The sequence below is a fragment of the Ceratotherium simum genome, chromosome 5, assembly GCF_057802395.1.
Source record: "Ceratotherium simum simum isolate JZ-2026a chromosome 5, ASM5780239v1, whole genome shotgun sequence".
Taxonomy (NCBI): domain Eukaryota; kingdom Metazoa; phylum Chordata; class Mammalia; order Perissodactyla; family Rhinocerotidae; genus Ceratotherium; species Ceratotherium simum.
This window is the reverse complement of record NC_141904.1, coordinates 92,828,389-92,855,154: the sequence shown is the minus strand read 5'-3', so window position 1 is coordinate 92,855,154 and position 26,766 is coordinate 92,828,389. Positions and strand designations below refer to the sequence as shown.

General features: G+C 39.4%; 1 protein-coding gene across 1 annotated transcript in view; it reads right to left on the bottom strand.

Annotated features, from left to right (window-relative positions):
- KBTBD12 (kelch repeat and BTB domain containing 12) overlaps positions 1 to 18,815 on the bottom strand; it is a 99,354-nt gene extending 80,539 nt beyond the window's left edge. Inside the window, exons 1-2 of the mRNA XM_004442439.3 lie at positions 18,527 to 18,815; positions 9,017 to 10,190 (exon numbers count right to left, since the gene is read on the bottom strand). Coding sequence (XP_004442496.2) covers positions 9,017 to 10,086 — 1,070 coding nt within the window. The 5' untranslated portion in view covers positions 10,087 to 10,190; positions 18,527 to 18,815. The remainder of the gene's footprint in view (positions 1 to 9,016; positions 10,191 to 18,526) is intronic.
- Between the last annotated feature and the right edge of the window lie 7,951 nt (positions 18,816 to 26,766).

Here is a 26,766-nt window from a genome sequence, read left to right as displayed (position 1 = left end):
TAAAATATGTGAAATTAGATCTGTTGTGGAAAATCCAGAAAGTATATACCTGGGATTCAAAACTAAAACAAAACAAAACAAACAACAAAAACTAGGAAAATATGGAAAATAAGAAAAAAAAACGTTGTTCTGTTTGGAAACAAATGAAGAAATTATAATGTGTGTGTTCTATACAGAGTACAATTTTTAAGTACAGACTACTTACTTTGCATCAAATATTTAACAGTTAATAATATTATAGGAGTTTTTCCCAGTTGTTCTAGGCCAACTCTTATATTCACACCAAGAGATAACCTTTTACTTTAGGCTTGACATAGAAGTAGGAAGATTATGTTCCTTTCCTAGAGGCCACATCTGACTTGTCACAAATTGAATGCAGAAATTTACCAAACCTTATGATAGCTGTCTTCTATGTAATTCCAGGTAGAAAAAAGCCCCTAGAATCACAGGTGATATTTTTCACCACTATTTTTTGTTGTACTGGATTTTAGAAGAGAAAGGAGAATTAGGTGTCTACAGGTGGGGGATACTGAAGTAAAGCCAATGGATGAATATATAAATAGAACTAAAAATGGGTTTTGGTTTTCTAAGACATGGTTTAAGAAAATAGGCCAAGAATGAAATACATCCCATGAAGGCTGGGAAGTGTACGTTTGCTGCACAACTTGCTAATCTGATTTTTGCTTTAACATTTTGAACTGAAAATGAGGAGAGAAAATGCCCAGATAAAACTATAGAACTTTTTAAGAATAATGGATATGACATAAAAAAGAAAATAATAGTGACAAAAGCATTCAAGATTCATAGAGGTTGATAGTTAAAGACATTTATGTCCTCAGCTGTTTGTATACCAAAGTATGAGAGATAGTTAAAAGAGATGGAAAAGTATATCTTTTTGAAAAGAAATGACCTACCAGAGTACTAGTCTACTTCCTTTTTTAAGTCAAGAAGAAATATATCTACATGGAAATTTATATAGAGTAGAGGCAAACTTAAGAGCATCTAGGGAAAGATAAAAGGGATAAGAAACAGAAATAATTTAGTACAAATGTATCACAAGATGATAATTTCTCACATATATCACAAAACTGACACTAAAGTGACCTTCAGTAGTGCTATAAGATTTTAATTATCCAGACATCTGCTGGAAGTCTCATTTAAGTCCAAAAGAATGCTTCTGATAATTTCATTCTCTGCCCTGCTGAAAATTTTATTATTGAAGGAAATGAGGAGGGCAACTGATACTTTTATCCTAATTCTGACCAATGTGGAGGAGCTGGCTGGTGATGGGAACCTGGTTTAATTCAAGATAGACAAGAAGGGAAACATGGGGTATATAGTTAGACATATGCCATAACAAAGGGAAGTAGCCTTTCCAAAATTTTTAGAGGAAAGATGTTTGAGGATCAAAACAGAAAGATACTTTGACAGGATTGGATATTTATTAAAAATAAATTCTGGAGTGACATCAGCATCACAGCAGAGTGCGTTGTTCCCTTTGTCTCTCACCTCTAAGTTATAAGCAAATGGATATCCATTGACAAACAGAGGAATCCCTACACAGCACAACAGGATGATTAAGAAATCCACACATCTATACATATGAAGGTAGGTGGACTAGACCCTTGGGAAGTAGTGTAAGTAGGGGAGCAGCCCCTTTTCCCTCCCCTGGAAGCAGCAATCCAGAGTGTGGATCCTCATGCAATGGCCTGCACGACTGTAAGTGAAGGCGAGGACAGCCCAGCCTGCACAATGGCTTGTGGAATGGCAGCAGTGGCAGTAGTCTGACCTGCACAACTGTAAGCAGACAAGGCGAAGCAGAAAAAACAGCCCCTGCCCCTGCCCCCAGCAGTGGCAAGTGGAACCTGCAACCAGAAGCATCAGGAACCACAGCAGAACTAGTGACCTAGCCTCCAGTGGTGGCACCCTGACACCAGCTCCACCAGCAGCAGTGGCTGCATACAAGTCCCAGGGTCCATGAGCCCCTGCCAGAGACAGCAACACCAAGGAACCCAGTACCTCTAGCAGTGGTACACCCAGCACTGGCAGACAACCTGGGAATAGCAGCATAGGTGAGGCATGGGACGGCAGCATCCAAACCTGCAGAGAGCCAGTGGAGGAACACGAGACCCAGACAATCCCGGAAGCAGCAGAAGTGCTCGCAGCCTGGTGACCCCAGTGGCGTCACCTGAGACTCAGCAACATCATAAGCAGCAAAGCACCAGCAACCCCAGAGGCACAAGAGGCACAAGGAGGGCAATGACAATACTTCTGGCAGAGGCAGTAGAGGGTGAAAAGCGCAGGCTCTCAAATACAATCAGAAGCAGCTCAGAACCAAAGTAACTAAAGCCATACCCAAACAAGAAAAAGTGATTACTACCACAAACAAACCAGGAGAGGATCAATTCATCAAATACCATGAAGAACTACAGTATTACTGCATAACAGAAGGAAAATTGGCTCAGGAATAAAATTAATGAACATGAAGAATACTTTACTGAAGACATCGAAGACCTAAAAAATCCCTAACAGAAATTCTGGATCTGAAGAACACAATCAATGAGATGAAACATAAGGTAGAAAGCATTAAAAATAGAACAGACCTCATTGAGGAGAGCATTAGTGAGCTCGAAGATAGAAATCTAGAGATTATTCAGGTGGAAGAGGAGAGAGAACTAAGAATTTTAAAAAATGAAGAAAATTTTCAAGAAAGATCCAACTCAATTAGGAAAAATAACATAAGGATTATAGGTATCCCAGAGGGAGAAGGGAGGGAGAAAGGAGCAGAGCATTCATTCAAAGAAATAATAGCTGAGAACATCCCAAACCTGGGGAAGGAACTGGACATGCAAGTACATTAAGCTAACAGAACTCCTAATTACCTCAATGTAAAAAGACCTTCTCCAAGGCATATAATATTAAAACTACCAAAAGTCAACAACAAAGAAAAAATATTAAGGGCAGTCAGAGAGAAGAAAATAACCTACAAAGGAACCCCCATCAGGCTTTCAGATTTCTCAGTAGAAACTCTACAGGTTAGGAGAGAGTGGAATAACATATTCAAAATACTGAATGACAAAAACTATCAGCCAAGAATACTCTATCCAGCAAAACTATCCTTCAAATAGGATGGAGAAATAAAGGCTTTCCCAGACAAACAAAAGCTGAGGGAGTTCATTGCCACTAGACCTGCCTTACAAGAAATGTTGAAGGGAGCCCTCCTACCTGAAAAAAAAAAAAAAAGCAAAGGTTTACAAAGCTTGGAGGAAGGAGATAGACAAAATCAGAAAATGGCAGCTCTATATCAGAATAAGTTAGCAAACACTTAATGTAACATAAAGGATAAAGGGAAAGAAAGCATCGAAAATAACTATAACTACTCCAATTTGGTCACAAACTCAGAACATAAAAGAAAATAATTTGTGACAATAAAAACATAGGGAAGAGGAAAGGGATGGAAGCTGCATAGGCTAATGGAGATAAAAGGTTATCAGAAAAAGGACTATCTCATCTATGAGATCTTTTATACAAACCTCATGGTAACCGTAAAAAAAAAGTCAGAGCAGAGTCACAAATCATAAATAAGGAGAAAACTAACAAAAAACATCACAGAAAACCACCAAACTGAAATGGCAGACAGAAATACAAGGAAAAAGAAATAATGGAAATATACAACAAACAGAAAACAAAAGACAAAATGGCAGTATGAAGTCCTCATATATCAATAATCACTCTAAATGTAAATGGATTAAATTCACCAATCAAAAGATATGGAGGGGCTGGATGGATTAAAAAACAAGACCCAACAATATGCTGCCTCCAGGAAACCCAACACAGCTCTCAAGACAAACACAGGCTCAGAGTGAAGGGATGGAAGGCAATACTTCAAGCAAATGGCAAGCAAAAGAAAGTGGGTGTAGCCCACTAGACAAAGCAGACTTGAAGATAAAAAAGATAACAAGAGACAAACATGTGCATTATATAATGATAAAAAGGACATTTTACTAAGAATATATAACACTTATTAATATATATGCACCTAATACAGGAGCACCAAAGTATATAAAGCAACTATTAACAGTCCTAAAGGAAGAAATTGACAGCAACACAATAATAGTAAGGGACATTAACATCCCACTTACATCAATGGGTAGATCATCCAGACAGAAAGCCAACAAGGAAACAGTGGCCTTAGATGAAATACTAGACCAGATGGACTTAATAGATATATCTGTGTGTGTGTGTCTGTGTCTGTGTGTATACAGAACATTCCATCCCAAAACAGGAGAATACACATGGAACGTTCTCAAAGAAGGACCATATGTTGAGAAACAAAACAAGTCTCAATAAATTTAAGAAGATTAAAATCATATCAAGCATATTTTCTGACCACAATGGTATGAAACTAGAAATCAACTACAAGAAGAAACCTGGGAAAGTCATAAATATTTATATGTGGAGACTAAACAATATGCTACTGAACAACTATCAGATCAATGAAGAAATCAAAGGAGAAATCAAAAAATACCTGGAGGCAAATAAATATGAAAACACAACATACCAAAACCTATGGGATGCAGCAAAATGGTACTAAAAGGGAAATTTATAGCAATATAGGCCTACTTCAAGAAACAAGAAAAATATCAAGTAAACAATCTGACACTACACCTAAAAGAACTAGAAAAAGAACAAACAAAGCCCAAAGTCAGTAGAAGGAAGGAAATAATAAAAATCAGAGCAGAAATAAATGAAATAGAGACTAAAAAAATGATAGAAAAGATCAATGAAACTAAGAGCTGGTTCTTTGAAAAGATAAACAAAACTGACAAACCCTTAGCCAGACTCAATAAGAAAAAAAGAGAGACGACTCAAATAAATAAAATCAGAAATGAAAGAGGAGAAACTACAATAGACACCATAGAAAACCAAAGGATTATAAGAGAATACTATGAAAAGCTATATGCCAACCAATTCGACAATCTGGAAGAAATGGATAAATTCTTAGAATCATACAACCTTCCAAAACTGGATCAAGAAGAAGTAGAGAATTTGAATAGACCAATCACCAGTAAAGAGATCGAAACAGTAATCAAAAATCTCCCCAAAAATAAAAGTCCAGGACCAGATGGCTTCCCTGGTGAATTCTACCAAACATTCAAAGAAGACTTAATACCTCTCCTTCTCAAACTCTTCCAAAAAATTGAGGAAGGGGGGAAGCTCCCTAACTCATTCTACAAAGCTGACATTACCCTGATACCAAAACCAGACAAGGACAACACAAAAAAAAGAAAATTACAGGCCAATATCACTGATGAACATCCATGCAAAAATCCTCAACAAAATACTAGCAAATCGCATATAACAATACATTAAAAACATTATACACCATGATCAAGTGAGATTTATTTCAGGTATGCAGGGATGCTTCAACATTGGCAAATCAATCAACGTAATACACCACATTAATAAAATGAAGAATAAAAATCACATGATCATCTCAATAGATGGAGAGGAAGCATTTGACAAGATACAGCATCCATTTATGATAAAAACTCTGAAAAAAATGGGTACCAGAAGGAAAGTACCTCAACATAATAAAGGCCATATATGACAAACTCACAGCTAATATCATCCTCAATGGTGAAAAACTGAAACCTATCCCTCTAAGGACAGGAACCAGACAAGGATGCCCACTCTCACCACTCCTATTTAACATAGTACTGGAAGTCCTAGCCAGAGCAATCAGGCAAGAAAAAGAAATAAAAGGGATCCAAATGGGAAAGGAAGAAGTAAAACTCTCACCATTTGCAGATGACATGATTTTATATATAGAAAACCCTAAAGAATCCACCAGAAAGCTTTTAGAAGTAATAAACGAATACGGTAAAGTTGCAGGATACAAAATCAACATACAAAAATCTGTTGCATTTCTATACACTAACAACGAAGTATCAGAAAGAGAAATTAAGAATACAACCCCATTTACAATTGCAACAAAAAGAATAAAATACCTAGGAATAAACTTAACCAAAGAGGTGAAAGATCTGTACACCGAAAACTATAAAACATTGCTGAAAGAAATTGAAGAAGACACAAAGAAATGGAAAGATATTCCGTGCTCTTGGATTGGAAGAATTAACATAGTTAAGATGTCCATACTTCCTAAAGCAATCCATAGTTTCAATGCAATCCCTATCAAAGTTCCAGCAACATTTTTCACAGAAATAGAAAAGAGAATCCTAAAATTTATATGGAACAACAAAAGACCCCGAATAGCTAAAGGAATCCTGAGAAAAAAGAACAAAGCTGGAGGTATCACACTCCCTGATTTCAAAATATACTACAAAGATAAAATAATCAAAACAGCATGGTACTGGCACAAAAACAGAAACACAGATCAATGGAATAGTATTGAAAGCCCAGAAATAAACCCACACATCTATGGACAGCTAATCTTCCACAAAGGAACCAAGAACATACAATGGAGAAAAGAAAGTCTCTTCAACAAATGGTGTTGGGAAAACTGGATAGCCACATGCAAAAAAATGAAAGTAGACCCTTACCTTACACTATACACAAAAATTAACTCCAAATGGATTAAAGACTTGAATGTAAGACCTGAAACTATGAAACTTCTAGAAGAAAACATAGGCAGTACGCTCTTCGACATCAGTCTTAGCAACATATTTTCAAGCACCATGTCTGACCGGGCAAGAGAAACAATAGAAAAAAGAAACAAATGGGACTACATCAAACTAAAAAGCTCTGTACAGCAAAGGAAACCGCCAACAAAACGAAAAGACAACCTAACAATTGGCCGAAGATATTTGCAAACCATATATCTGATAAGGGGTTAATCTCCAAAATATATAAAGAACTCATGCACCTCAACAACATAAAAACTAACCACCCAATTAAAAATTGGGCCAAAGACCTGAACCGACATTTCTCCAAAGAAGGTATACAGATGGCCAACAGGCACATGAAAAGATGTTCAACATCATTAACTATCAGGGAAATGCAAATCAAAACTACAATGAGATATCACCTCACACCCGTCAGAATGGCTATAATTAACAAGACAGGAAACAAGTGTTGGAGAGGATATGGAGAGAAGGGAACTCTCATACACTGCTGGGGGGAGTGCAAACTGGTGCAGCCACTATGGAAAACAGTATGGAGTTTCCTCAAAAAATTAAGGATAGAACTACCGTATGATCCAGCTATTCCACTGCTGGGTAGTTATCCAAAGAACATGAAATCACTAATTCAAAAAGATATATGCACCCCTATGTATCGCATCATTCACAACAGCCAAGATATGGAAACAACCCAAGTGCCCATTAATGGATGAATGGATAAAGAAGATGTGGTATATATATACAATGGAATACTACTCAGCCATAAAAAAACCAAAATCATGACCTTTGCGACAACTTGGATGCACCTTGTGGGTATTATGCTAAGTGAAATAAGTTAGACCGAGAAAGACAAATACTGTATGATTTCACCCATACGTGGAAGAAAAACACACAAGTAAGGAGAATAGATTAGCAGTTACCAGAGAAGTGGGTGGGAGGAGGGTGAAGGGATAAAGGGGCACATATGTATAGCTATGGATAAAAACTACACTATTGGTGGTGAATGTGATGCAGTCTATATAGAAATTGAAATATAATAATGTACACCTGAAATTTATACGTTATAAGCCAATAAGACCTCAGTAAAACAATTAAAAAAATAAATTCTGATGACAGAATTGTGGACTATCTTGGTAAGGAAAAAAAAGAGCTATCTAAAGAAACTGAGGTACCTTTACAAGAGGCTCTAAGATGGAAAGAAGGGTACCTAACCAAGAGCAAGTATAAAACAAGTGGCATGGACCTGTAAGAACCATGTCAGGAAAGTCAAAGCTTCCTCTTCCTTCAGGATCTGATATCCTGGTTCTGTAGTCTATACCTGATAATTATGAAGAAGGCTGCTCCTGCTGCTCAGCGATATGCTCTGCTACCATGGGCCTAGGGCCAGGTCACTCATCCAGAGCTCTGCATTCCCTCCCTTAGGGGGAATGAGACACTAGGGGAGATGAGACATGTCTTCAAGGTATGAATGTGTAAAAGGGACAGGATATAGCTTGAAACAGATAATGGAATGCTAAGAGATGACAGAAAAATAGTAGACCTCTTACTTCTTTCTTTGTCCCAACTTCACGGTCAAGAAGAATTACTTCCTGACTGAAAAGTCTGAACAAACCCTGGTAGGAGGGAACTGAGAGGGGAAGGATATTGAAGGAGAACTTTACTATCTAGTCTCTATTCTATGTGCATATTTCTTATTTACCAAGTTAGATTTAAGAGCTGTTACTCACTGAATACTTGCTGAATAAACAGTAAACAAATGTATGTGTCCTCACATACAAGACCCAGATGATATGCTACTTCTTAGCAGACACTCTCGTTCCTCTTAAAATTCTAGGATTGAAGTATTCTTAGGCTGCAAACATTTTATACTATTGGAGGTTTAGGAAAAATCCACAAATCAAGGATAGAGAATGAAAACTGACACATAATTAGCAATTTTTGGCCAAGAAAAAAATTACTTATTACTACTCTGAATTATGAACTAAAAAAAATCAGTTCAAAGGAGTCAGCATTAATAAACTTTTCTTCCTGTTAAAAGTTATATCAACCTCTTCAAAAACAAAGCAATTACACCCTATCATATGGATAAATAATGAAAGCTAAGAGTGAAAATACACAATGGAATCATAGCATACATACATTTAACTTATGCAAATTCAACTACACGTTCTTATAAATAAAGAGAAAAATAATTCTAAAATGTGGGTGATTTCATTATGAATTTTATATATACATAAAATATGTAATTACAGGGTAATTTTCACTATATGTAACTTAAAATGTGATCATTCTTTCAGCAGTACTTTCTCCTATTGTTGCTGACGTCAAAGCCAGATAACTGAAACAAATTTACAAACATGTTGCTAGATACAAACCTATAGATTTCAACATTCTTGTTCTTTTGTCTAGAGAGCTTAGAGGCACTTGCTTCTCCAGCCACAATTATAGTGTTGTTTTCCATGACAACACCAGTATACACATTTCCTAAACCCTCCCCATACTTGGGAGATGAGATGAAATAGGTCTTCTGTAATGCAGGATCATAACAAAAACTGGCATCCCCATAGTTCCTGTGTCTTGACCTGATTCCTGAAGAATTGTTGCCAATGCAAAGCAAAAGACTAGTAGTCTCCATGCCATAACGAAGATTTAGAGAGTGCTTTTGGGGTGTCTTGATGGCTTTGAATGCATTTTGAATTATGTCAATGCAACCTGCATCACATAGAAGCATTGTGTTCCTTTTTAGGGCTTGTCTTAAAAAAGAAGGATTTATAAGTTCCAATCTGACTTGCTTCAAAAGCTCAACAAGATGTTCTGTGCGCAGTTGTTGATTATGATTTACCCATTTCAGAACTAAGTCCAGAATGCTCTCCTCTCTGGATATGTTAAGGTCATCTGATTTAATTAGTGTCAGAAATTGGTGTACTTCAATTTCTAGTATTTCGTCATGTAAGCTCACCTCAGCAAAGTGCTGATATAAATATTTCTTCGACTTATCAGATAAATCTTCAGCTCCAATCTGCTTTGCAAAATAATAGATACCTACACAGTTCGAGGCATCCATATGGTCCATCATATATTTCTGACACACACTGAAGACTTCTTCCATCTGCATAAAATAGGCAGCCATAGCTACAGTTTGTACATTGGCATTACTGATCTCCAAAGCCGCATTGTACATGTAATTTAATATTACTGATACACTTTCTGCTGTGATGTCATAAAGTATGACTTCCCGTTGAGTACATTCAAGTAGTCCACAGGTGAACATAGCTTTGAAATAAGGACTAAATGCAGCCAGGACCAGTCTGTGGCAGGGAAATTTCTCCCCTTCTGCTATGAGTACTACGTCAATCATTTCTGCTAATTCTTTCATGTTCTTAATTTTATTCAGTAAATTCAAGCTATGTTGATATTTTTCTTTTGCCTCAATATTGCACTCCATGACACACTCTTCAATGTTTCAAAGTAAGTCTTTAAATTTAGCTTGATTCTTGAGGGGCTATTTGCATGTCTGATTACTCACAAAGCAACAGAGATGTAACATTCCTGAGGGGAAAAAAAAGAAGCAGTTTTCTTCTAAGAAAAAAATTCTATATAATTTAACCATGCAGCATTAGTTCTAAGAAGTATTTATAAATAAATATTATTCATTCCAAACAGAGTAGTTTAAGACCACTACTTTTGTATCTAAAAATAATGTCACTGATTGTATAAACAGTAAATTATTAACCACTAACAATATTTTCCTAATCAGCAGCAGAGATTTTTCTAGAAAGGCCAGAAAGTCCTCCCTCCCAAGATGAATGAAGAGAGAAGTGATAAGATGGGCACATTTTGCAATTCCATTTCCAGTTACCAAATACAGCTGACCCACAGGCAGAGGGTACAGGATCATTAGGCACCATTCTTTCTGAAGAGATGCAACATCACCAAAAAGGTTATGTGCACCTCTCCAAAAAATGCACCCAAATGTTAGGCCAATCCACAAAATCACGACGGGTGCATGTAGGATGCATGAAGAAAAAAAGTCTATTAAAATTCTGCTCAAACTTTGCTATGGGGCAAATAATTCAAACAGTGCTTTGGAAAGCCCAACCAAATGTCTGCTGATCTGAGAATTCACAGTACTTGAAACTTACAACTAAAGCATTGTAAACTTAAAAAATGCACAAAAGCCATCCCATTTCTCTATCCTTCCTCCTTGCTCAGCTTCTCTTTGTTCCCTATTTCATAGTGGCAGAGACTGAATCACTTCTTGCCTTAAAAAGCAATAGTCTAATTAGAAGTCTTTTTAAGCTAGTTGTCACATCTTCCCCTTCCCCAGGGGAATGAACACAAGATGTTTCAAGGAAGTTAATTAGCTGTTTTGATTTAAAGGAGGACAGTCCTAGAGTCAGAAACCTTAATGTGAGAAGCAGATCTCAAGTTTCTGTCACCCTTTCTAGTTCTTACTTGGCTATAAGTTGCATACAATAATAATAAATGTTGATGGTAGAAAAGTCAGGACCAGGAGTTAAGAAAGGAGGGGAGGTGATAATTTCAACAAGGTGAAAGCAAAATTTGTCAGCTGTAAAGGTTATACATTTTCTAAATTTCTGTAATCCTGTAAAGGATTAGAAATCTCATGTTCTCAATGAAACATGGCACTTTTTTCAGTATTGAATTAAAGTTCATTTCAGGAAATAAGTGTTCAGCATGATAGGAATGTTTAATTATATAATGGCAACTATAAAAATCACTGCACAGAAGAGTGTGGAATTATAATAACTAGTCAATCTTAGAATCTGAATACTTGAAATGGGAATAAAACCCTCCCTACCAGATTTCCTGGCATTAACGGTTCAGGGTTTTTGTTTTGTTTTTTTCCGGTGAGGAAGATTAGCCCTGAACTAAAATCTGTTGTCAATCCTCCTCTTTTTGCTGAGGAAGACTGGCCCTGGGCTAACATCCATGCTCATCTTCCTCTACTTTATATGCGGGATGCCTGCCACAGCATGGCTTGATAAGCAGTGTGTAGGTCCGCGCCCCGGATCCGAACCTGCGAACCCTGGGCTGCTGAAGTGGAGTGCACAAACTTAACCACTATGCCACCGGGCCAGCCCCTCAGTTTTATTTTAATAAAAGCTTAAGGCTTTGAGAGGGCTTGCAGGTTAAAAGTAAACCTTTTCTTTTTGCTTTTACTAGTTTTAGATTTTTACAAAGAGAATCCAATTATGGGCAATTAAGAGGTCATTATATATTCTGAACTCTCCTACAATACATTATGGTCAGACCAAATCATATTATGTAGGCTTCTTTATACATAAACATATCAATCAACTTATAAATGACAGCTGTTACTTTGAACTGAAAAGCATAAAAGCCTTCTTATAAGGAAATAAATATTAAAAAATTCCTACTATTCAATTTGTACTGATATACAAGAATCCCTCAGAGGATACCAATACTCACAGTGCTAAAAGGCCAAGTGCAGCTTCCAGACAGGATAACTAGATCTAACACTCTGCAGGTAGTTCAGACTCATTAGTTCCTAAAGTGTTGATCATGATGTTGCCAGGACAGAAATGAGATGCTGGGGACCCAAATGTTATGACCACAACCTTAGGATTTCATACCTTTAAGGCAGAAACCAAACTACCCTTGTTGAGCTTTTTCACATAGGGCTATTTTAATAAAAACACAAGTGGCGTTAGTTTCAAAGAGAGATTAAAAATGGAATAACTAGTACATTATGTGCTTGTTTTCTTTATAATCACGTTATAGGTAGTATCTTATAAACAACGCTATAGTGGACAATGTTGCATTTCCCCTAGTATCCAACTGCCTTCTCTTAGTACCATTGGGGTGGGGTTGACTCCCATCCCCCTCACCACTGTGACTGGTTCAGGGATGGGTGTGAGACCTGAAACTAGCCTAATCAGAGCGAAGCTCAGGTCCCTGGTTCAGTGGTTGGGGTGTCCATAGATGGGAGGTCTGGAACTGTGGCAGCCATGTCCCCATAAGCTAGCATGAGGACAAAGCCAATACAGGGAAGAAGGCAGAAAATCCACAGCAATGGAGTTTGAAACATGCCTTATATCTATATTTTTCAGTTTTGAGAAATGAACCATCCCTTTATTATTTAAGCTAGTTTGAACTGGGATTGCTGTTCTTTGCACTGAAGAGTCCTTACTAGTATAAGTGGCATATGCAAAAATATTGAGAAAAGATTACCTATGGTAACCATAATTATATGTTATATAAAATTTTACTTTTGTTATACTCTTATATTTTCTATTATTACACTATCAGGGAAAAGAACCATAGAAACCTCTACTTATCCTCATTTCTCCTTGATAGAAGGCAACGATCACTAAGTCACTCTTCTGAGTTTACTTCTACTCATTTAATGGCCACAACATTTTATAGGTGCAGGAACTGAATGTTGAACCCAGTTCTGTCTGACTCCAAAGTCTGCACTCTTAACCTCTCCCTCTTGTGCAAGGGTCAGCAAACTAGGGCCAGAGAACACATACTGTAGGCTTGTAGGTCATATGGTCTCTTCTGTAACAACTCAACTCTGTCATTGTAGCACAAAAGCAGCCATAAATGAGCGTGACTGTGTGCCAATAAAACGTTTATGGAGGGGGCCAGCCCAGTGGCATAGTTGTTAAGTTCGTGCACTCTGCTTCGGAGGCCTGGGGTTCACAGGTTTGGATCCTGGGTGGGGACCTACGCACCGCTTATCAAGCCATGCTGTGGCAGGCCTCCCACGTGTAAAGTAGAGGAAGATGGGCATGCATGTTAGCCCAGGGCCAATCTTCCTCAGCAAAAAGAGGATTGGCAACAGATGTTAGCCTAGGGCTAATCTTCCTCACCAAAAACAAAACAAAACAAAAAAATGTTTTATGGATACTGAAACTTGAATTTCATATATTTTCACGTCATGAAATATTATTCTTCTTTGGACTTTTAAAAGCCATTCAAAATTATAAAATTCATTCTTACCTCATAGGGTATACAAAAAGAGGCAACAAGTCACTGACTCCTGCTCTACTGTTATAAATAAATCCACTTTCTAGATTATGAGTAGGACAATATCCTATGTGGGTGCCTGCTCCACTTCTCTGCTTAAATCCAGCTGAAGAATTTTGGGAAAGGGAAATGGTCAGATTCCTATTTAAAAAGATCATCTGGTTGTCTCCAGGGGTCACAAATATAAATCAGTTTTTTGAATAAATACTTTATTTGGATGCAGCTTCTCTGCCCCAAACATTGACTTCAACAACAAAAAAATACTTTTAAAACAGAAATAACTGTTTCAAACATTGTGAAGAAACATTGACGAATTTTTTAAATGGGCACAGAGATTTTTTAAATATCCCTTCCTTCCAACGGCCTTTCCTACAACTCCTCAAAACTACTCTGATTGTTATAAAATCAGACCAAATGAACTGACTGATGGAAATTCTGAAAATAACCTGGGCAGTTAAATTAGCACCACACTTCAAAAAACATTCTCGGCATTGTTTCTTGTACGTGTAAGGTGTAGAGAAGAAATTGGCATTGCAGACAGGGCTTTAAAGTGAGATAGCCCTGGCTTTGAATTTCAGTTTAGCCTCTTGCTGTAATCTTGAGATTATTTAACCTTTCTAAACCTTGGTTTCTTTATCTGGAGAATGGGGATAATGTATATAATTAAAGTAGTCAGATTAGTCCTTGGCATCCAAGTGCTCAACAAATGGAAATTATTGTTAGTTTACAGTAATGTAGCATAGTGTAGCTCAGAGGCTAGAAATGTGGTCTTTGGCTTGAGTTACTGAGGCCTGGGTTTGAATCCTTGCTGTACCATCTAGTAACATGAGCAAGTTTCTTAGCCTCTTTCAGTTTTCTCACCTGGGATTAGTTTTGAGAATTATATAAGAATAGTTGGGAGAATTAAATAAGGCCATGCATATACAATATGTAATGTGCTTGGTAAAGGTGAAGCAGGATACACCTGTACAAATAATTTTCAAATAATAACAATGTTTGGGGACATAGACAAACTGCTTGTGGGTAGAGACACAGTTCATAAATAAAGAGAGCTGACAGCAACTTTTTCTTGTAATGAGGGCATAGGGGGCATTCTCCTTTTATCAGCAAAACAAAGCTGTATAAATGTCCTCAACCATAGCAATGGGAAGTTATTCTCTGCTCCAATTTATAGAAGACTGAACTGGTGCATTCATATTAATAGTCCCCGTAATAATGGAGAAAAAATGAGTAGCAAAGATAAATATAAATCACAAGAATAAAGCCTCATTACTTTGCAAATCAAAAATGCAATTATACTCCTATCCATTACACTTAGTTTTGAGAAATGGACTGCTATAGATTTTAATGTGGCATAAGAATGTTAATTTACTTAAACTGTCGGTTTTGCTTTTACAATATTTAATTTTATAATCTTTATATTATCTTTAAAGTTGCTACTTTTTTTTTTTTTGATGAGGAAGATTGTCCCTGAGCTAACATCTGTGCCAATCTTCCTCTATTTTGTACATGGGATGCCACCACAGCATGGCTTGATGAGCAGTGTGTAGGTTCACACCTGGGATCCAAACCCACGAACCCATGAACCCCAGGCCGCCAAAGCGGAGCATGCAACCTTAACCACTACGCCACTGGGCCAGAGCCCAAAGTTGCTACTTTTTCTAAGTAATGACTGATACATGACCATGCCTTCTTTTCTATGAAAAGTCTCCATGTTTTGAAGTTAAAATTCGTTTGAATTCATAGCAGCACTGTTTGAAATAGCAAAAATTGGAAAAAACCTAAATACCCATTAACAGGAGAACAGACAGACCGTAGTATATTCATTCAAGAGAATATTGTACAGCATAAAAAAATGAACTAGAATTACATGTATCAACATGGATGAATCTGACAAACATAACAATGTATGAAAAAGACTGTGGAAGAATAGATGCTGCATACCATTGATATCATTTTAAAATACGCAAAATGATATTACATATTCCACTACAGCAAATGTAGATGATATATTCTGACAAATATAAACAACTGATGAATCTGGTAAAAAGTATATGGGAGTTTTTTGTACTATTCTTAGAACTTTTCTGTGTTTGAAATTATATCAAAATAAAAAGTTTAAAAAATTATATATTCTTTAAGGATACATACCACTATAGTGGTATATAAGGAAATGAAATGTAAATATCAACACCAAATTCAGAAAAGTGGTTGTCTTCAGGAGGTGTGGAAGGAGGTGGATCCAACTGGGGAAGGGTGACAAGGAGTTTCAACTGCATAACTAATGTCTAACTTCACCGGCTGTACGGCAGGTACCCAACACATAATTTGTTATTCTTTATGCGTTTCGCATGTCTTAAATATTGCATAAAACTAAGTTTAAAATAAAAAATTGTATTATTAGAGTAACTTACAGCTTTTGAAAATCTAAGCCACATTGCACACCATGTCTGTGCATATTATATATATAGAGAGAGAGAGGATACATAGACACATTATGAATTTTCTTTTTAACTGTCAAGGTGTAGGCAGCACAATTTATGAGCGATTGGAAAATACAAAGGCTTACAACAAGTCTGAATGACAACTGCTTTGAAAACTTGTGGCTGAAGCCTTCCCTCCTTAATTTCCTGGCATCAGCCTCTATGAGGGGGAAGGGCAGAAACACTTCCTTCCTACTCCTGCTTTGTGATGGGAAAAGAGGTTACTAGATTCCTGAATTGGTATGTATTTTTTCCCCATAGAAATGTTCAATATGGCAAGTAGGTTATAATATTATATGATAAGAGTTGATCAACATAAAGCCTTGAACTTTACTGATGAAAAAAGTGAAGACCTGAGAAATGACTTGGACAGGGTCCTGAATTCCAGTCTGTTAAAACTCCATTCAACAGACTCTGGTCGGCAAGCCAAGGAATGTCAACATTATGATATCAGAAAATGACGTTCCAATTCCAATGTATCATGTTTAGAATCACCACCCCACATTAAAAAAATTATCCTGAGCCTATTTTCACCAACACTAGCCCTCATCAGGCACTATGAGGCCCTTCACATCATGCACCTCCCAACCTTTCCTGCCTCGTCTCCTGACTTTCCTTCCTCATATTTTTTAATCTTTAATAGTACTGAACCACTAACAATTCTAATGCATACAGGCCTTTACACATGTTGTTCTCTATGTCTGGAATATCCTTCTTCCTCTTCCCCCTGAAAAAATGTAACTGGCTCTTCAAAATTCAGCTCAAACATCACTTTCTCAGTGAGCCTTCCCTGCCCTTCTCTTGTATCTTGAACACAGTGGTTGTTGTACTGCTGTTACTGCAATTTACTTATGCATATGCCTGCCTCCCCTTTCTGTGATGAGCACATCGAGAGCAGGGGACTCATGACTTAATCATTTCTGTATTCTTAAAATCTGTCTGTGATGACGCCTGGCACATACGAGTTACTCAATACGGTTTGTGCAATTAAATGAATGATTTGCTTAGTTCTAAATTAGAAGTTCATGAAAACCTTTTTTTTTCTTTTAGGTTATATATATGTTAATAATCCACTATCTTGAAGATTTTTTTTTCTACATAAAAAATCTTGCTTGATGCTGCAAGTTGCTATCCCTTTGTCCAAGTCAGATAAAGCACCCAGAATCATTAAGTTGATTTCCTTGCCTATAGCTTAATGCATTGTGACACCTACTTCTGATTGCTACCCTCAAAATTAATTCGCAGTCACCACGTGCTCTCAGAAACTTGGCCCCCATTCTTAGAGAACAACTGAAGCCATGGTACTGGCTTCACTTATGCTCACAAACTGGCTGCTCACACTTTTTTTTAATTAGTTGTCAACATGTAAAGCTGAACCATTTCAGCACCTATTGAAAAAAATGGGAGATATAGCAGCAGTGGGCCCTTAATTCCCATGGCGACAACGTGTGCAGGACCTGAGGAGCCAGTTGCCCCCTCTCAGATGGCACATCTACTCTCCCATTCCCCAGCTCCCAGTATCCCCTCTAGAGACCTGAGTGTCAGTCATCATTTATAACCCTTCTGATGCTACTGCTTTTTTCACCCCTGCCCCTTCAGGTATCACCTATAGCCATTTAAGTTTGTGACCCCTGGTTTTTACCATTACATCCTTATATCCTATTTTGTTTCGGCATCCCCATCTTCCGCAAACACTGGTAGAAAATGGCTCAGAGCACCTGCACCACCCTAAATGCAGTGAGTCCCCCACTAGTATGGAAAAATACCTGATCCGTTTAATAGTAATTCATGCCACACACTGGGCGTTTAGTAACGGCCAGGCGTAGGGATGATAAAGCTAAATAAGTTTCCTTTTCTCTCTCCTTTGAGGAATTCACAAAGTTTTGCATTCTCACCATGCGTTATTCAAAGTGCTTTAATATGCATTACAGCTCATTAGTTCCTCTTAAGAATCACGTGGGGGGAATTGCAGAGCGATTATATTTCTTCCTTTAAAGTTAAGCGAGTTGCCCCGGGACACATTCGATGCTTACTGAAGCTTTTCAAAGTGCCAGGCACTACTCAAGGTTGCAGGAAGACACCCAGGAACAGAAGGACAGAAGTGCCCCTACCTTTCCGAAGCTTCCAGTCTGGGGAGGGCGGGAACGATAACCTAGCGGGATAATTCAGAGAACGGAACACTGCGAATGCTGCGAAACCGAAGACCGCGCCCGCCAGGAGGCAAGAGATCCCGGCTGGGCAGAGACGGTCTGAGGGGGCGACGGCTGGGCGGAGCCCGGACGGCCCGAGCCCGCCGCACGGCGACCTGAGGGAAGCGCAGAGGAACCGGCAAGGGAACAGGGCCCGGACGCTGCCCCAGGCCCGCCCGCGGCCTTGCGCCATTACCTGGCCCTGGAACTAAGACAAGCTTTCGACGGGGCCCACGTTTCCTCTGTTACTCACGGAGATGCCCCCGGCCTGAGGCACTCGCTCCGCTGGGGCCGCCCGCAATGGCGCCGCGACCTGCCGGGGGCCTCCTGGACGCTCCCGGGGCGGAGGGCACGGGGCCAGGCGAGCCGGGAGGGGCGGCCGACGGGCCCGACTGAGCACACTGCCAAATATGGGCCTGTGCCGGTTGCGCGATATAAATAGACGGCGCCGGGAGGGCGGGGGAGCCAGAGCGCCGGCAGCTCCGCCGCCGAGGCGACAGGTGCTCGCCCTCCGCGCCTCGGGCCACAGCCGGAGACCACGCCGCCACAGCGCCGGCGGCCTCTCTGCGCCTGCGCAGGGCCTTCCCGCGCTTGTTCCAGACGGTGACTGTCTAGCCAGAGGACCGCTCTGCGCCTGCGCGAGTCTTCCCGCGACGACCCGCGTGCGGGGCGGCTGCGCTAGGCCAGGAGCGGGCGAGGACACATTTTCTAAGAGTATCTTAAATGAGGCTTTTAAAAATCACAAATCTTTCCGTTTAATCTTTTTAAAAAATGCAAAACGACCAAAAAACCCTATGTGTGGTCTCAGTGAATGTGGCCCGGGGAGTAAGCTTGCCAGGTAAAATACCGGATGTCCCGTTAAATGTCAATTTCAGTAAACAGCCAGTATTTTTTTTGTATAGTGTGTCGCAAATATTGCATGGTCAATTCGCATTTAACTGGGTGTGGGTCTTTTGTTGTTGTTGTTGTTTGTTTTGGGTGCTGTATTTTTATTTGCTACATTGGGCACCTCTACCTGGGAGCTATCGCTGGTGGCCTTGTCCCTCGGAGTGAGAAGATTCCTAGAAGACTGAGAAAGGACAGGTTAGCTCTTCTCAGGTTTGGGGTGGTGCAGGGATGGGGAATGTTTCTTTGAGGGAAGTGTCACAGAATATCTGCTATGTAGATAAAGCAGTAGTACCAGGTCAGCTAGTTTAAACAAAACAAAACATTTGTTTCTGTGTTGGCATTTATTATTTTATACGAATTTATTCTCTTCCAGGTCTGAAGGTCAGTCCAAGATGGGTCTCACTGGGCTAAAATCAAGGCATCAGCAGGGCAGTGTTCCTTTCTGGAGGGTGTAGGAGAGAATATTTCCTTGCCCTTTCCAGCTTCTATTAACTGTCCCCATTCTCCAGCTCATGGCCCCTTCTTCCATCTTCGAAGCCAGAGACATCCAGCAGAGTCTTTTTCACATTGCATCACTTTGATGCTACCTCTTCTTCTGCTTCCCTCTTCAACTTCTTAAAACTTGTGGTAAACTATATATGTTGACCTTAAACAGACAGCCAGTTATTTCTCAGCAAAAATGGGGTTTAAGCGGGATCAACAAAGAATTGCGATTTGGGGTCTGCAACCATGGTGAGTCATGTGCAAGTCCTGAGCAACAGAGGGAGGGGAAACTCCTTTATAGAGGATAAGAGCAGATGACAGGGAGGGTTATTGTAAACAGAGAGTGTATGGGAGAGGACTGGGAGGTCCAAGCATACTGACTTTTCACTGGCTGAGCTGTTGCTGGGCAGGAAGAGGAGGTCGTCTTCTTGTTGGGCTCTGCCAGCATTGTAGTGCATGAGAACTCCCCCTTCTGGCCTTCTGACTTCATTTTAAATGAGGTGTCTGTTAATTTTCACCTTTTACCCTTTTGATTGAGATTTTTCTCGAAAAGCATCACTGATTAAGAGTCAGGTTTTTCTGGTTTTATTGGCATTTTGTCCCTCAAAGCCAGGAAGGACTTTTCCTGGGTGTCGTGTCCCAGGTTGGAGGGAAAGTGCACAGATTGGAAACCTATTGAGGTCACGTTCGAGTAACAAGGAGGGGTAGAAGGGAGAACTCTCAGGTGTTTTTCTTTTCTAAAGTCCATATATTATCAAGATCATAGGCGTTGGAGATTATCTGAAGTTTATGTCATCATCAAAGGTTTGGCATGCAAACTTCCAACAGGCCTGGTCTGGACGTCTTGGGAAAACTGTCCCATCAGATGTCATCTGCTTCAATTCCAGGAAATCTTTAGTTTCAGGTCACCAGATGATGTGCAGGTCCAGTCAGGGTTTGGTGCTTTCTTTAGGTGTGTCACGTGAATCCAAGAGTCTATTTCCTGGAGTTTGGTGGCACAAGGGTTAGTTAACAGTACCTGATAGGGGCCTTACCAGCAAAGTTGCAGAGAGTCCTTCTGGAGGTGTCTTTTCCAATAGACAAAATCTCCAGGTTGCAAAGTGTGATGTTTAAAATCTTTGTCTCCCTGGAACGCACTGTGAAGAGATTGCTTTACCAAACCATGATTGCTTTTAATAAAAGCAATTAGGCCCTTGCAGTATTGGAGTATGTCTCCTTTAATCAGCTGTGGGTCAAAAGAAGCAGGAACCAAGTCTCTTGGGCATCCTGTGACTGTCTCAAAGGGTGAGAGTTTACGAGTTCCAAAAGGGGGTGGATCTGAGATTTAGAGGACCAATGGCAATGCTTTTGGCCAAGGTATTTGGAGAGTCTCTACAAATTTTGCAAAGTAAGTTTTAATAATGCTGTTAATGGGTTCAACTGAACCAGAGGATTGAGGTTAGTAAGTGCAGTGAAATTGTAAAACCAGCCAAACAGTGCAGACTTGTCGAAGTACCTGAGCGGTAAAATGGGTTCTTTGATCACTATGAAGTTTGAGGGAAGTTCCCCAGGTAGGGATAATCTTTTCTAAATGGATGTGAGCCACAGAAAAGGCAGTAGCCTATCTGCAAGGAAAGGCTCCAGTCCAGTGAGAAAACATAGAGACCATGAATAAAACATATTTACATTCATGAGATGGTGAAATTGTATGAAATCCATTTGCCCAACTTTGAATGGTCCATTAGGCAGCTTAAAATGTCCAGGAGCAGTATAAACAGGCTTCCCTGGGTTGTATTTTGGACAAGTGGAACAAGTGAGGTAGGCACTTTTTGCGGACTTGTTAATATTTCCCCACCAATATTGATTCATAAATGCTATCATTTTGTCAGTAGACCAATGGTTAATTGCACATACAGTGGTTAGGAGTGAGTGGGAATTTTGGAGTCTCCGGTAGAACTGGGTTGTTATTTGGTCCAAACTAGATCCTTTCGCTTTTTATCAAACCAACAATTGTTGAATTTCCACTCGTGTTTTTCCTTCTCTGAGACCAATTGTTGGGCTTCTGTAGTCAGTTTTTCTAAGTTATCATTTGGGGAAACACCGCTTTGAACTGTGACAGAAGCGTGGCTGCTGTTGGTTCCTTTAAGGGTAGCATTCCTTGCAGAAGTATCAGCAAAGTGATTTCCCTTAGCTTCCAGAGAGTCAAGTTTACAATGCCCCAGAATCTTAATAAAAGCTAAAGCAGCAGGTGAAGTATAGCATCCAGTAATTCCTGAACATAGGGGCCATTTTAAATTTTATTTCCCCTGAAAGTAAGGAAGCCACGTTGATTCGACAACATTCCAAAATCATGAGCAACTCTGAAAGCATCTCTACTATCGGTATAAATGTTGGCAGTTTTGCCCTTGGCTAAAGTACAAACTGGTATAAGAACGTATAATTCAGCCTGTTGGGCTGAAGTAGCCATAGGTAAAGGTGCTGCCTCAATGATATCAGAAAGAGTTGCAATAGCGTAGCTAGCACAATATTTTCCGTTGTCATTTTTTATATAAGAACCATCAGTGAACCATAGAAGGTGCCGTTAACCAAAGGAGTTTCATGCAGATCATCATGAGGGGTCAGGAGGTGATCCATAAGCGTTAAGCACTTGTGAAGGATTTTGTTGGTAATGGGGGGGAGAAGAGTGATAGGGTTAAGGTTATTATGACATAAAAGAGTTATGTGAGGAGCAGTTAACAAAGGGATTTCATAGGAGGTGAGGCAGCTGACTGAAAAATGTTGAGTGTGATGAGAATTCAGGAGCGCTTCTACTGCATGAGGTACAAAAATGGTTAAAGGGGATCCCACAGTGATTTTCTCCATGGCCTTAACCAAAAGGGGAGTGGCAGTAATGGTTCTAAGGCAAGAGGGGTATCTCCGTGCCACAGAGTCCAGTTGCTGGCTGTAGCGATGGTGGTCCCTGTGTTTTTGGGCGAGTACCCCAAGGGCATTCCCTCCTTTTCATATACAAAAAGGAAAAATAGAATCTGATAATTGGGATGTCCAAGGGCAGTTGGGTTCATCAAACTCTCCTTTACGGCCCTAAAGGCTATATCATCCAGTTCTTCCCATAAAATTGGGTCAAGTTTGTTGTTCTTTAGTAAAACATACACAAGATTGACCATAAGAGAGAAGTTTGGAATCCAATTTCTGCAATAACCAACTAGTCTGAGAAAACTTTGCAGCTGGCACTTAATTTTGGGTTTTGGGAAACTTAGGACACCATGAAACCTGTCTCAATTTAGGTGTAGCCCTTGTTCTGATTTCAGATGCTCTAAACATTGAACCTGGGTTTGGGCAAACTTTGGAGACCTTATGTCTCTTTAAGGCTCAAAGCTTTAGCAAGCAGATGCTGTCTTCCTGTGAGGAAGCTTGGGAGGCAGAACAAAGAAACAAATCATCCACGTGTTGCAACAAAGTAGAACCCCTAGAGAACTTTATATCATCCAGATCAGCCTTCAGGATTTATGAGAAATAAGAAGGCTCTCAAACCCTGAGGTGTTACTGTCCAGGTGAATTGTTTTCCTTCCCAACTGAAGGCAAAGAGATATTGGCTAACTTCATCAATTGGAATACTAAACAATGCATTACATAAATCAATTTGTTTCCAGTGGAAATGGATGTTAGTAACATATGGGGGCTAAGAACAACAGGATGTTGAGTGATAACAGTGTTGTTTATTGCTTGGAGGTCCTGGACAAACCTGCACCCTCAGCCCTTGGGTTTTCTCACAGGTAAAATAGAAGTATTACAGGGACTAGTACAAGGGATAATGAGGCCCTGAGCCTTGTAATCCTCTTTTATGGGCTTTATACCTTGAAGGGCATCTTTACTTACAGGGTATTGATTAATTCTGGGGAGATGCTTTGAGGGATCTATTTGAATCTTGATGGGAGGTGCACTGTGAATTTTACCAATATCATTGGAGGTTTTGCCCAGAAGGAGGGTGGCAGCTGATTCAATAGGGACAAAGGATCAGTGTCTCCAGAACCAGCTCTAGTACCATCAGAGTCATTTCATTCACTTTTTTGATGAGCACTGTTAAATTCTAGAATTATTTCCCCCTTTTGGAGAAAAGAAATTCTGGCCTGATTCTTTTCTAAGAAGTCTCGGCCTAATAAATGAATAAGGACAGAGAAACTAAGGAGAAAAGGATGTGTGTCTCTCAAAGGGCCTAAACAAAAGGGAATAGGTTCAGAGACAGGAACCTGTTGAGGTTTATTAGAAATTCCCACTGTTTGAACTGTTTTAGTTCTCTGTGGCAGGGGCTGCTTTATAGAAATGGGGTTGAGCACTGAGAGTGTGGCTCTGGTGTCAGAAAGACATTCATCTTCAATCTGGAGAAATGCTTCTCCAAGCCGATTGAGAGTGAGGATTGGGAAGAGGTCCTGTATTTCCTCAGAGCCCCATCATTAGGGATTTGGAGGACATTGGAAAGGCTACTTAGAGGGCTGAATATGCCTGAAGTGCTTAATATGTCACAGTCTCTTTTCCAATGTCCTGGCTCTTTGCAATAGTAATAGGAACTAGGAGGATTTTGATTTTTTTAGGGGCCTTCATTTGCTGGAGTTGAAGATTAGGAATTTTAGCAGTCTTTCTTTTAGGTGACTCATCTAGGGTGTGAGAGAGCTGGTCTGCCAGATTAACTAAATCTGGTGTGGACATAGTTTCCCATTCCATTCTGGTCCTTTTTACTAGAAGGGAAAGGTCCTGATTCAGCCCAGCTACCCAGGTGGAACCAACATCTGAAGGAAGACCAGAATTTTCTTTAAAAACAATCTGAAGTTGATTATAGTAGTTATGAACAGGTTCATCGGGTTTTTGTGCACAACCTTGAATTTTCTTCCAATCAACAGGCTTTGGGAAAGCCCTGGGAATTGCCCTATGAATTTGTCTAGCAATTGTTCAAGCCTGATCATACAACAGGTCAGTGGACTAGTCTCCTGGTTGTAATTCTAGAGACCTTCCAGGATCTTGACAATGAGCAGTTTTCATCCAATGCTGAGCCTGGGCTTCACCAACAAGCATATGACCTAGCTGATGTAAGTCAGAGAAACCAGGTTGATAAGTTGAATGACTGTTGATTTGTTGAATTCCTCAGCAAATCTGTGGGGATCTTTGGTTACTTTGCGAAAATCTTTGATTATGGCTCACAGTTCAGCTTTAGTCCAGGAAATATAAGAAATTAAGGGTTTAGCCTTTGGATACTTAGAAGGTTTAATTTTTTTTTTTTCCTGTGGGAAAATGTTGTGTATTCTTTTTTTTTTTTTTAATTTTTTGTTTATTGCAGTAACATTGGTTTATAACATTGTAAAAATTTCAGGTGTACATCATTGTACTTCTATTTCTGCATAGATTACATCATGTTCACCACCAAAATACTAATTATAACCCATCACCACACACATGTACCGAATTATCCCTTTCCCCCTCCTCCCTCTCCCCTTCCCCTCTGGTAACCACCAAGCCAATCTCTATCCCTATGTGTTTATTTATTGTTGTTATTATCTACTACTTAATGAAGGAAATCATACAGTATTTGACCTTCTCCCTCTGACTTATTTCACTTTGCATTATACCCTCAATGTCCATCCATGTTGTCACAAATGGCTGGATTTCATCGTTTCTTATGGCTGAGTAGTATTCCATTGTGTATATATACCACATCTTCTTTATCCATTCGTCCCTTGATGGGCACTTAGGTTGCTTCCAAGTCTTGGCTATTGTGAATAACTCTACAATGAACACAGGGGTGCATGTATCTTCACGCATTGGTGTTTTCAAGTTCTTTGGCTAAATACCCAACAGTGGAATAGCTGGATCATATGGTAGTTCTATCTTTGATTTTTTGAGGAAACTCCATACTGTTTTCCATAGTGGCTGCACCAGTTTGCACTCCCACCAGCAGTGTATGAGAGTTCCCTTCTCTCCACATCCTCTCCAACACATGTTGTTTCCTGTCTTGTTAATTATAGCCATTCTGACAGGCGTGAGGTGATATCTCATTGTAGTTTTGATTTGCATTTCCCTGATAGTTAGTGATTTTGAACATCTTTTCATGTGTCTGTTGGCCATGTGTATATCTTCTTTGGAGAAATGTCTGTTCAGGTCTTTTGCCCATTTTTTAATTGGGTTGGTAGTTTTTTTGTTGTCAAGATGCATGGGTTCTTTATATATTTTGGAGATTAAGCCCTTATCAGAAGTATGGTTTGCAAATATCTTCTCCCAATTGTTAGGTTGTCTTTTCGTTTTGTTGATGGTTTCCTTTGCTGTGCAGAAGCTTTTTAGTTTGATGTAGTCCCATTTGTTTATTTTTTCTATTGTTTCTCTTGCCCGGTCAGACGTGGTGTTTGAAAAGATGTTGCTAAGACCGATGTCGAAGAGCGTACTGCCTATGTTTTCTTCTAGAAGTTTCACAGTTTCAGGTCTTACATTCAAGTCTTTAATCCATTTGGAGTTAATTTTTGTGTATGGTGTAAGGTAAGGATCTACTTTCATTTTTTTGCATCTCGCTATCCAGTTTTCCCAACACCATTTGTTGAAGAGACTTTCTTTTCCCCATTGTATGTTCTTGGCTCCTTTGTCAAAGATTAGCTGTCCATAGATGTGTGGGTTTATTTCTGGGCTTTCGATTCTATTCCATTGATCTGTGTGTCTGTTTTTGTGCCAGTACCATGCCGTTTTGGTTACTGTAGCTTTGTAGTATATTTTGAAATCAGGGAGTGTGATACCTCCAGCTTTGTTCTTTTTTCTCAGGATTCCTTTAGCTATTCGGGGTCTTTTGTTGTTCCATATAAATTTTAGGATTCTTTGTTCTATTTCCGTGAAAAATGTTGTTGGAACTTTGATAGGGATTGCATTGACTCTATAGATGGCTTTAGGAAGTATGGACATCTTAACTATGTTAATTCTTCCAATCCAAGAGCACGGAATATCTTTCCATTTCTTTGTGTCTTCTTCAATTTCTTTCAGAAATGTTTTCTAGTTTTCGGTGTACAGATCTTTCACCTCTTTGGTTAAGTTTATTCCTAGGTATTTTATTCTTTT